Source organism: Thalassophryne amazonica, chromosome 1 (assembly GCF_902500255.1).
Source record: "Thalassophryne amazonica chromosome 1, fThaAma1.1, whole genome shotgun sequence".
NCBI classification, from domain to species: Eukaryota; Metazoa; Chordata; class Actinopteri; order Batrachoidiformes; family Batrachoididae; genus Thalassophryne; species Thalassophryne amazonica.
Genome location: NC_047103.1, coordinates 88,071,419 through 88,084,515, shown reverse-complemented (window position 1 = coordinate 88,084,515; position 13,097 = coordinate 88,071,419). Strand labels below are relative to the sequence as shown.

At 41.9% G+C, this 13,097-nt stretch overlaps 1 protein-coding gene across 2 annotated transcripts in view; it reads right to left on the bottom strand.

Moving 5' to 3' along the window:
• Nucleotides 1–13,097, bottom strand: part of LOC117512245 (N-acylethanolamine-hydrolyzing acid amidase-like) — a 44,380-nt gene that overhangs the window by 17,491 nt on the left and 13,792 nt on the right. For both annotated transcript variants that reach the window (XM_034172257.1, XM_034172248.1), the window contains exons 2-3: nucleotides 1,645–1,809; nucleotides 1,413–1,536 (exon numbers count right to left, since the gene is read on the bottom strand). In XM_034172257.1, the coding sequence (XP_034028148.1) occupies nucleotides 1,413–1,536; nucleotides 1,645–1,809 (289 nt within the window). The remainder of the gene's footprint in view (nucleotides 1–1,412; nucleotides 1,537–1,644; nucleotides 1,810–13,097) is intronic.

Genomic DNA, 13,097 nt, shown 5'->3' with positions numbered 1-13,097 from the left:
CTCATGACACACTTAACAAACAACAACACACATAAGCCGGTCCGGTACATGAACACATATAAAAGCACACACAAGGAAAGAATTGGGAAAAGAAAAACCTCCATTGCTGCTGTGTTGAACTCCCGCAGCACCACTGGAGAGCAAAAAAAAACCCATAGCACAGAAAACAGTCATAACAAAAACAAAAAAACACAACAGACGACAGACAACAGCCAAGACTTGGATGTGTCCAGTGTCCAGACAAACAGCCCGGAAAGGCTGCCCTTGAGGCGCCATCAGGCCTTGTCTGTCCATCCTGGGGGGGGGGCATCCCAGTCCTGAATCAGTCCACCAGAGTCTCAAGGTCCCACAGTCAACATCTGAGGACTGGGAAGTGAGGGAGGCAGGAGAAGACAAGGAGGCGGGGAAGACGAGGAGCGAGGATATCAGGAGTGTTCTTCGGGGGGAGGATTTTAAGCCAGTGGACAGCTGGTGTTTGGAAACCAAATAGATATCCAGATTAACAGACACCTGGCAGATTCCACAGTCTGAAACTTCAGAGTGGCTCCCAATACATCTGAACAGAGGAGAGATGTGGTCTTACAGACCATCAAAGCGGTTTCCAGTGCAGCCATTCTCCCCGAGATGGATTCCAATGTGCGGCTGACACCCGCCGACTGAGCTGACACTGCCCTTCCAATCAAATCAATCATGTGGGGCAGCCTGGACGGGCCAATTAATGCCGCCTCCACCTTCTTAATTTTCTGGTAAACCAGTGCTGTGGCCGCTCCACACAGCAGAAACCCGGTCACCACAGCCAGTCACCACAGCTCCAAATAAGTAAACATCTTCAACGTCCTCCACAGACAACGTGTACAGGCACATGACTTGCCACCTCCGCCAGCTGTCCATCACGTAACCCGCCACATGTGTCCCGGCAGGACAGGTTGGGTCCTCCGCTCCCGAGTGCCTTGTGGAAAAAATAGTATCAATTGCATTCAGAGACCACTTGATCAGATCCATTTTGCCGTTTTCCAGAGGAGCAGGGCTGGCAGCCTCACAGACAAAACACGCTACAGTAGCAGGAAAGTTGGGGAGGGGGGAGGAGGAGAGAAAAATGCGACCGTCCCGACCGAGAGCAAGAAGGCAAAAAAAAGCCTAAAAACCTAGTTTAGGCCTAAACTAGGTTTAATTTAAGCTAAGTTGGTGCAACCCAGCCTAAGAGTGTCAGGAAGGTACATCTCGAGGACTGAACTTGGGCACCCCTGAAATATACTAAGAAGACTGCTGTGAACAAACATTTCTTTGTGAAGATTTCAGTTTTTCATTTTTCTAATACTCACACTTATTGATTGATAATCCTGTATGAACAGCTTAGTAATTTATTGTGTTTACTGATCCTGGCTTCTGAATGCCTTGAACAAATACAGTACCTCTCCATCCTTGAGAAAGATGATGTTGACAGTCAGATTCCTCAAAACAGGATGTGGATAATCAAGATTTCTGCCATGGTACACATGCCCATTTGTGTCCTGTGCTACGATGCTCGTACAAAATCTAGAAGATTCAGACGTGAGAGAAAGTCTTCCATAAATTTGACTGGGCCGACAAAGACAAATAAATATATGATCAAAATGTTATGCAAGGACAGAATGCCATACGTACGCAGATATTTCATAGGCAAAGTTGAGAATGATGACATCTGAAAGGCTTCCTCCAAACTGTGAAGCCATTCCACGGATTTCACCTGCATAAGGCTGAGGAATGTATTTTTCTAAGGCCATCACAACAGGTTTTATAGCATGATGCACCCATTTTGGAACTGTAGTGCTGAAATAAATAAATAAAAAGTATTACATGGTCACAAGTCCACCAATTACAACCCCAATTACAATAAAATTGGGACGTTGTGTCTTCTTTGACTTTCGGCTGTTCCCGTTAGGGGTCGCCACAGCAGATCAATCGTTTCCATCTCACCCTGTTCTCTGTATCTTCCTCTGTCACACCAACCACCTGCATGTCCTCCCTCAGCACATCCATAAACCTCCTCTTTGGTCTTCCTCTTCTCCTCCTGCCTGGTGGCTCCATCCTCAGCATCCTTCTCCCTAAATACCCTGGGTCCCTCCTCTGCACATGTTCAAACCATCTCAATCTCGCCTCTCTGACTTTGTCTCCAAACCGTCCCACTTGAGCCATCCCTCTGATATGTTCATTCCAAATCTTGTCCATCCTCATCACTCCCAAAGAGACTCTCAACATTTTCAGCTCTGCCACCTCCAGCTCTGCCTCCTGTCTTTTTGTTAGTGCCACCGTCTCCCAGATGTACAACATAGCTGGTCTCACAACTGTCTTGTAAACTTTCCCCTTCACTCTTGCTGATATTCTTTAGTCACAAATCACTCCTGTCATCTTTCTCCACCCACTCCACCCTGCCTGTACTCTCTTCTTCACTTCTCTACCACACTCTCCATTACTTTGAACAGTTGACCCCAAATATTTAAAGTCATCTACTTTCACCACTTCTACTCCTTGTAACTGCACTATTCCACTGGGCTCCCTCCCATTCACACACATGTACTCAGTCTTGCTTCTACTGACTTTTATTCCCCTGCTTTCCAGAGAACATCTCCACCTCTCCAGACTCAACTTGCTCTCTACTCTCACTACAGATCACAATGTCATCTGCAAACATCATAGTCCATGGGGACTCCTGTCTGATGTCATCCATCAATCTGTCCATCACCAATGTGAACAAGAAAGGACTCAGAGCTGATCCTTGGTGTAATCCCACCTCCACCTTGAATGAGTCTGTCATTCTTACTGCGCATCTCACCGCTGTCACACTATTCTTGTACATGTCCTGCACTACCCTAACATACTTCTCTACCACTCCAGTCTTCCTCATACATTAGCACAGCTAATATCTTGGCACCCTATCATAAGCTTTTTCTAAGTCCACAAACACACAATGTAACTCTTTCTGGCCTTCTCTGTACTTATCCAACAATGTTCTTAGAGCAAACATTGCATCTGTAGTGCTCTTTTTCGGCATGAAACCATATTACTGCTCACAGATCTTCACCTGTTTTCTAAGCCTAGCTTCTATTACTCTTTCCCATAACTTCACGCTGTGGCTGATCAACTTTATGCCTCTGTAGTTACTGCAGCTCTGCACATCACCCTTGTCCTTGAAACATTCCTTGACATTTCCATGCCTCCACTGGAATGTCATCTGGACCAACTGCCATTCCACTCTTCATCCTCTTCATAGCAGCCCTCACTTCTTCCTTACTAATATCTTGAACTTCCTGACTTACTCTCACCACATCATCCAGCCTTTTCTCTCACTCATTTTCTTCATTCATCAGCTCTTCAAAATATTCCCTCCACCTTCTTAACACACACTCCTCACTTGTCAGCACATTACCACCTACATCTTTTACCACCATCTTTTTAACCTGCTGCACATCCTTTCCAGCCCTTCCATTTGTCTGGCCAGTCGGTACAAGTCCTTTTCTCCTTCCTTACTATTCAACTTCTTGTACAGCTTGCAATATGCCTTTTCCTTTACTTTTGTCAGTTCTCTTTTCGCCTCACACCGCATCTCCTTGTACTCCTGTCTACTTTCTTCATCTCTCTGACTATCCCAAAACTTTTTCACCAACCTCTTTCTCCTTATGCTTTTCTGGATCTCTTCATTCCACCACCAAGTCTCCTTGTCTTCCTTCCACTGTCCAGATGTCACACCCATTACTGTCCTAGCTGTACTTTTCCAGTTGTCCAAAATTGCTTCCCCTCCATCCAGTGCTTCTCTCACCTGCTCGAGAAATTTCACACAACAGTCTTCCTTCAGCTTCCACCATCTTCAAAGTTGGGACGTTGTGTAAAATGTAAATAAAAACATAATACAATGATTTGCAAATCCTCTTCAACCTACAGTGAGGACAATAAGTATTTGAATACGCTGCGGTTTTGCAAGTTCTCCCACTTAGAAATCATGGAGGGGTCTGAAATTTTCATCTTAGGTGCATGTCCACTATGAGAGACATAATCAAAAAAAAAAAAAAAAATACGGAAATCACAATGAATGATTTTTTTTAATCATTTATTTGTATGTTACTGCTGCAAATAAGGATTTGAACACCTGTGAAAAATCAATGTTAATATTTGGTACAGTAGCCTTTGTTTGCAATTACAGAGGTCAAACATTTCCTGTAGTTCTTCCCCAGGTTTTCACACACTGCAGCAAGGATTTTGGTCCACTGCTCCATACAGATTTTCTCCAAATCTTTCAGGTTTGGAGTTTCAGCTCCCTCCAAAGAGTTTCTATTGAGTTCAGGTGTGGAGCCTGGCCAGGCCACTCCAGGACCTTGAAATGCTTCTTACATAGCCCCTCCTTAGTTGCCCTGGCTGTGTGTTTGGGGTCATTGTCATGCTGGAAGACCCAGCCATGACCCATCTTCAATGCTCTTACTGAGGGAAGGAGGCTGTTTGCCAAAATCTCACAATACATGACCCCATCCATCCTCCCTTCAATACGGTGCAGTCGTCCTGTCCCCTTTGCAGAAGAGCACCCCCAGGGTATGATGTTTCCAACCCTATGCTTCATGGTTGGGATGGTTTTCTTGGGGTTGTTCTCATCCTCTAAACATGGTAAGTGGAGTTGATTCCAAAAAGCTCTATTCTGGTCTCATCTGACCACATGACCTTCTCCCATGCCTCCTCTGGCTCATCCAGATGGTCACTGGTGAACTTCAAACGGGCCTGGACATGTGCTGGCTTGAGCAGGGGGACCTTGCTGCCCTGCAGGATTTTAAACCATGACAGCATCATGTGTTACTAATGTAATCTTTGTGACTGTAGTCCCAGCTCTCTTCAGGTCATTGACCAGGTCCTCCTGTATAGTTCTGAGCTTTCTCAGAATCATCCTTACCCCACAAAGTGAGATCTTGCATGGAATCCCAGACAGAGGGAGACTGACAGTCATGTTGTGTTTCTTCCACTTTCTAATAAATAATCATAACAGTTGTTGTCTTCTACCAAGCTGCTTGTCTGTTGTCCTGTAGTCCATCCCAGCCTTGTGCAGGTATACAGTTTTGTCTCTGGTGTCCTTAGACAGCTCTTTGGTCTTGGCTATGGTGGACAGGTTGGAGTGTGATTGATTAAGTGTGTGAACAGGTGTCTTTTATACAGGTAACAAGTTCAAACAGGTGCAATTAATACAGGTAAAGAGTGCAGAATAAGAGGGCTTCTTAAAGAAAACTTAACAGGTCTGTGTGAGCCAGAATTCTTGCTGGTTGGTAGGTGTTCAAATACTTATTTGCAGCAGTAACATACAAATAAATTATTAAAAAATCAAACATTGTGATTTCCAGATTTTTTTTTTTTTTTAGATTATGTCTCTGACAGTGGACATGCACCTAAGATGAAAATTTCAGACCCCTCCATGATTTCTAAGTGGGAGAACTTGCAAAACCGCAGTGTGTTCAAATACTTATTTTCCTCACTGTATATCAATTGAATACACCACAAAGACAAGATATTTAATGTTCAAACTGATAAACTTTGTTTTTGTGCAAATATTTGCTCATTTTGAAATGGATGTCTGCAACACGTTTCAAAAAAGCTGGGACAGTGGTATGTTTACCACTGTGTTACATCACCTTTCCTTCTAACAACACTCAATAAGCGTTTGGAAACTGAGGACACTAACTGTTGAAGCTTTGTAGGTGGAATTCTTTCCCATTCTTGCTTGATTTATGACTTCAGTTGTTCAACGTTGTTGCAACACGTGCAGAATGTGGCTTGGCAGTGTCTTGCTGAAATAAGCAGGGATGTCCCTGAAAAAGACGTTGCTTGGATGGCAGCATGTGTTGCTCCAAAACCTGGATGTACCTTTCAGCATTGATGGTGCCATCACAGATGTGTAAGATGCCCATGCCATGGGCATGAACACACCCCCATACCATCACAGACGCTGGCTTTTGAACTTTGCTCTGGATGGTGTTTTTCCTCCTTTGTCCAGAGGACATGACATCCATGATTTCCAAAAACAATTTGAAATGTGGACTCATGAGACCACAGCACACTTTTCCACTTTGTGTCTGTCCATTTCAAATGAGCTCGGGCCCAGAGAAGGCGGTGGTGTTTCTGGATGTTGTTGATGTATGGCTTTCGCTTTGCATGGTAGAGTTTTAACTTGCACTTCTAGATGTCGCTACGAACTGTGTTAACTGACAATGGTTTTCTGAAGTGTTCCTGAGCCCATGTGGTAAGATCCTTTCCACAATGATGCTGGTTTTTAATGCAGTTCCGCCTGAGGGATCGAAGGTCACAGGCATTCAATGTTGGTTTTCAACAAGGAGCTTACATGTGGAAAGTTCTCCAGAGTCTCTGAATCTTTTGATTATATTATGGACTGGAGATGATGGAATCCCTAAATTCTTTGCACTTGAACACTGAGAAACATTGCTCTTAAACTGTTGGACTATTTTTCACGCAGTTGTTCACAAAGTGGTGATCCTCACCCCATCTTTGCTTGTGAACGGCTGAGACTTTTGGGGATGCTCCTTTTATACCCAATCATGACACTCACAATTAGTGTCCTCAATTCCCAAACACTTATTAAGTGTTGTTAGAAGGAAAGGTGATGTAAAACAGTGGTAAACATACCACTGTCCCAGCTTTTTTGAAACGTGTTGCAGGAATCCATTTCAAAATGAGCAAATATTTGCCCAAATACAATAAAGTTTATCAGTTTGAATGTTAAATATCTTGTCTTTGTGGTGTATTCAATTGAATATAGGTTGAAGAGGATATGCAACTCATTGTATTCTGTTTTTATTTACATTTTACATAACGTCCCAACTTTACTGGAATTGGGGTTGTAAGTGACTAACAGTTTCCAGATGAATGACAAGATATGCAAAGTGGTGTGTGTAGTACAAGTGTAAAAAGTACTTTATACAAAAAACAAACCTTGAAAAATACAGCAAAAGACTTGACAAAGGAGTTCTCCATCGCAGCCTACAACATGATTATTCATGTGTTTAGTACCATAAAAGTACTGTAAGTATTCAATTCAGAACCAGTTCCAGGGATCCAGTTGAGATAAGACTCAAACGTTATCAATCCCTCTTATCAATACTATGCTGGAATGTTATTGTGACACTTGTGAGTTGATTGACTGTTAGCTCGGCCCAGCTCTGGCCAGAAGAAAATGCAGTGCTCATCATGTAACACGTTTTGATTACATCTTGGAATTTCACACTAGTAATGCATTAAAATTTCGTCTGAGTCACTCAACCGTAAAACACTGGAATTCAACAAGTCTTTTGTGAAAAGAATGCTTTAAAGCCTCGCTCCACATGCTGTACCACAGTGAAGTTGATTTTAGGGTGGATATCCACCCTAAATCCAACTTCGCCTTGTTCTCTGGTATGTATATGAATGAAAGAGCAACACAATTCATTTTCATCTCAACCAATTTGAATCTTCAGATATTTAAATATATCTTTAAGTGAATCATGATGCATCCTTATTAACACTGACAAGTTCTGTAGGCCTGCATATTTCTACACTGAAACCTGAACAGGAATGGATAACGACATTAATGAAGAACTGGCCCGATAAGCAGAACTGATACTACTCATGAATTTATTTGGCACAGAGTCAACAATAACAAAAAACTAATACACAAGACAATTCCACAGTGACATGTGTGACCAAAAGGGGGTGAGCAGAAGCAAAAAAAAAACAACAAATAAATAAATAAAAAAAGTATCCGACCTTATTATTTTTTTCAAAAACCATATGGATTTGAATCACATGTGATTGCGTCAGCCAAGCTTGAACCTTTGTGCGCATGCGTGAGTTTTTTCACGCCTGTCGGTTGCGTCATTCGCCTGTGAGCAGGCTTTGAGTGAGGAGTGGTCCACCCCTCTCGTCGTTTTTTTCATTGTTTAGGAATGGCTCAGAGACTGCCGCTTTGCTTGATCAAAATTTTTTCAGAAACTGTGAGGGACATCAAAGTGGACACCATTCGAGAAATTCAGATGGTTTTTGGTGAAAATTTTATGGGCTTCAAAGAGATTACGGAGTGTTACTGTCGCTTTAAGGATGGCCCAGAAGCGACTGGTGGTGCGCCGCGCTCCGAAGCCGCCATCGACAGGCTGAGCGACCATTTCATTTCTAAACGGATGGCTGTATGGATCCGTGACCATCGTGTGCAATTTCTCTGGTTATCACAAGAGCTGGACATCAACCATTTTCCTTTCCAGCCGAGCAGAGGCTTCGCGCGTCACGATGGATTCACTACTGGAGCGAGACAAAACCACCTCCGTTTTGGTCTCACAGGACGGCTTTGAGATGGCGTTCAGACAGCTGTCGGTGGTTTTCCCATTGAGTGATTATCCGAGAAATTGTGGATGTGCCTGGACATGCCAGAATATGTCCTGTGAGGCTTCATCACGGTGTTGCTTTGCGCCATGCGGCACCGCCGCGACGCGCGGAATTCCTCCGCACGTCTGTCTCAATGTGCCGAAAAAGTGCTGATGTCCACGTCGTTTCACAATTCCTGTGCTAGCCAGATGACATCCCGGATAAAACACAGTGTCCAGTTTGGAAATGAACGGCACATTCCACTGTTACAGGAGTTTTTGTCATGGAAAGAGGAGCGGAGGCTTCGCGTGTCGATGAAAAAAACGACGAGAGGGGTGGACCACTCCTCACTCAAAACCTGCTCACAGGCGAATGACGCAACCGACAGGCGTGAAAAAACTCACGCATGCGCACGAAGGTTCAAGCTTGGCTGACGTAAAAACATATGAATCAAATCCATGTAGTTTTTGAAAAAAATAAAAAGGTCCGTTACTTTTCTCACAGACCTTGTGTGTAAGGCTCCCCATGAAGGAGTAATGCATTAACTGCATTATAGTGAGCCTTAGAACTTTTCAGCCTACCCTCGTGTATATATGCGCACACACTGTGCATTCTGAAAGTTTTCACAGTGCTTCACTTTTTCCACATTTTGTTATGTTACAGCCGCATTCCAAAATGGATGAAATTCATTTTTTTCTCAAAATTATAGACACAATACCCCCTCATGACAATGTTAAACAAAAGGTTTTTTCAGATTTTTGCAAATTTATTAAAAAAAATAAACAAATAACATGTACATCCGCATTCACATACCCTTTGCTCAATACTTTGTTGATGCACCTTTGGCAGCAATTACAGCCTCAGGTCTTCTTGAATATGATTCCACAATCTTGGTGCACCTATCTTTGGGCAGTTTTGCCCATTCCTCTTTGCACCACCTCTCAAGCTCCATCAGGTTGGATGGGGAGTGTTGGTGCACGTCCATTATCAGATCTCTCCAGAGATTTTCAATCAGATTCAGGTCTGGGCTCTGGCTGGGCCAATCAAGGACATACACAGAGTTGTCCTGAAGCCACTATTTTGATATCTTGGCCGTGTGCTTCGGGTCTTTGTCCTGCTGACAGATGAACCATCACCCCAGACAGAGGTCAAGAGCTAAGGATGGGGCTGGTATAATCCAGTATCGTGATCGGCGTCCGATGCCAATGTAATACAAGTATTGGAAATTTCCGATACAACCTGTGGTGTTTTCCGTTACCAGAGAGAAGCCATGTCTGTGAAACCGCTCAAGTGCTGTTGTCTCTCTGCTGTGAGGAGGGGAGGGGGAGGTTTCTGAACTGAAGCAGAGCTGTGTGAGAGAGGTCAGTTCCGCAGTTGAGGAGCAGGGTTCTAGTCACGATGGGCAGCAAATTTCTGCCCGGCTCTCTGGTTCAAATTGGCTGTGCCACTGAGCACGGATTTTCCAATAAATGAACTGAACTGTTGCTAAAAACGTGCTGAAAAATCAGCTGCGTCATTGTCCCGAGGCTATGAAATGCTATGAAATGGCAGCTCAGAGTGCAGCTGAACAGAGTTTCTATCTGCTGAATGGGAAAAAAATTCCATCAAAATCCTTCAGAATTAATTAATTCCTCTGGGGCGCATAGCTGATGATACATTTAGAAATTTACGGCTTATTTTACAGTTAAAAGGCTTAGTGTTTCCAAAAAGCAAGCGAGAGAGAGAGAGAGAGAGAGAGAGAGAGAGAGAGAGAGAGAGAGAGAACTTCATTTTTCAATTTTTTGCTGTAACACTTGCATTGATAAAGTGAATGTACATTTCAACTGAAAATGAATTGAGGCAGACAGAGGGAAAGAGAGGACTTAAAATTTTTATTCTAACACTTACTTTGCCAATGTAAACATATGTTTTCCATGTCAATAAAGCTCCATTGAAATTGAAAATTGAGAATGAGAGAGACAGGGAGATAAAGACAGAGACAGACAGAGAGGGAGAGAGACATAGAGGGGGAGAGAGAGAGAGAGAGAGAGAGAGAGAGAGAGAGAGAGAGAGAGAGAGAGAGAGAGAGAGAGAGAGAGAGAGAGAGAAACGTATTTTCTCTTTTAAGTCTATAAAATTAAGTCTATAAAAATAAATAAAAATACTTAATTCTTTCACCAAAACATCAAATCTAGGGTTGCATCTTAGATGTTCCTTCTGGCAAACTGTAGCTGAACTTTCAGGTCTTCCTCCTCTAAACACTTCATCATGAAGCTGTATAACTTGAAATACAAAATATCCTCATATAAACGCAACAGTAATGATAATAATAATATTAAAGCAAACAGAGTTCTGGTATCAGAATAGTCTTGTATCAGCAGATATCCAAATTCAGGTATCGGGATTGCAAGTGAAATAATGTGGATCGTGCATCCCTATCAAGATCGCTCAGGAGCAGGTTTTCATCCAGGATGTCTCTGTACATTGCTGTATTCATCTTTCCCTCAATCCTGACTAGTCTCCCAGTTCCTGCTGCTAAAAAACATCCCCACTGCATGATGCTGCCACCACCATGCTTCACTGTACACAGTAAATTTTGCAGAGTAAAATTTAATCAGCTGCAATAACATTTGGTCCCAGTCCAAATAGAGTTAAATATACTGTACCACAGGGCTAAATCATGGGTTAAAGCAATAAATTTTCATCCGAATGAAACTTTTTCCGGGCAAAAATTAATGCCAGCAATAACCTAAAATGTGGTGTAGTGGGGGCACACACTCTTTTTTCCTCAATAAATACAATAAACACATTATACAGTATACAAATCTATTCTAAACAGCCTCTAAGGAAAGAGAGACAAAGCATAAAAAGAATGCAAAACCTGAACATAAAGGTACATAAAAGGGTGGTGGGGGGCGGGGTGTAGTCTTGATTCTGGGGGATCTCCCCCAGAACATTTTTGAAAGAGCAAATCAAATTTTGTGTATTCTGGTGAATTTTAATGGGTACGAAGCCCTCTGAAACAAATAAAAGTCACTTCAAACTATGAAGTAAAAACACATTATTGATTATGAGGGGTCTGGGGGTGCTCACCAGAATTTTTTTTAAAGAACAAGTCAAATTTTTTTATATTCAAGTGAATTTTAATGTGTATGAAGACTTCTAAAACAAAGAAAACTCACTTCAAACTGTCAAGTAAAAATTCTTTGTCTCTCCTGTAGTATTTTGATCAGTTCTAATCTGGTAAATGCGCCAAAAGGGTGCCGTGTCACTGGCTGTACAGTAAAAATACAAAATTAGCGCCTATACTTACATGTGAGTTTTGCCATTATTTCTTTGAGTTATTATTAAAAGGCCTTTACACACAACATCAATGTTTGACCTTGTCACAAAGTTATGTTATATTCTCATCAAAAACATACCCGGAGTAGTGTTTTGTTTTATTTTGAACAAACGTACATCACTGACACACCACAAAGAGATTTCCATCAGGTTTCACCCGATTATGCGCATTTTTAGATGCCTACAGAAACTATCTCAACCACTGACAATATATTACAGCAAGAGTCCACGAAAGTATTTTAAAGGCCTGACTAAAGTGTAATATGTGATCTTTAATAATATATTTTTATGAAAAAAGACACAACTGTGCAGTTTACTACATTTTATTTCTTTCATGTGTAAAAACACAGCTTAGATATGGTTTGACCGAAACAAATTGTCATTAAACTTAAATAAAACAGCGATGAAGTGGAGGTGTAAGATTCACTAGGTGTTCACAGGAAACATTTATTTATGTTCATTGTTAGTTGGTTTTATCTTTTCTGATGTTTTGTTTTATCGGGTTCATTTTGTCTGTTTCTTTAAAATTGTATTGTAGCATTATTAGTTATTATTACTATTATTGTTGTGGTTGCTATTATTATTAATCTGTAAATAAAAATAAATAAAAAATATTACAATTTGCAATACATTTGACTCTTTACGATAACAAACGCTGAACCATTAATTATTATAGAGAAAACAAATGTGCTGAGATGCGAACAGCTTAATGCTAACTTTAACATTGAAAATGCTATAGACATGATAACGTGTTAGCATTGGCCCTGTTTTTAAGTTATAACATACATCTATCAACTGTTTCAGAAGAACATAACAGGTCAGTTTAACATTAAAAAACGTAAATATTACTCACGGACATATGCTCTTTAGGGTTTTAGCTGGGAAAAATTAAGATAAAGCGAAATAAAACAATGAAACATCGAAGCACTTCTTCATTGGTTCAAAGCGTGGATGGCACCGCACCGCGGAGTGAAAATTCACACAGTCCCTTCCTCCGCGGTGCGGTGCCATCCACGCTGACATTGCTGCTGCACTGATTAGCGCAGAATGGGATGTTGCTTGACAGTGAGACTATCATATTTCGGCCCCAAAACACGCATGACACCACGTGCGCGTATGTGTGGTTAAATTTCCCAAATGACGGAAATCCGTTGTGGTGACAGAAAACTTTAACCCAAGGGCTAAATCAACTCAACACAGAGTAAAATCTACTCTTATTGGAGTAGAACCACTTGAACTGACAAGATGGTGTCACCAACCGAATGGTCTCCCCTAAAACTCGGTCAGCCCTGCCTTCACTGCGCATGTGTCATCAGCCGCAGTTAATTATCACCTCATTTCTGCTTCAAACTGCACTCCAGTCATCATCTATCTCAGCGACAGATATCTGAAGCTCTTGTTGTTGTGTGGGCTGCTGA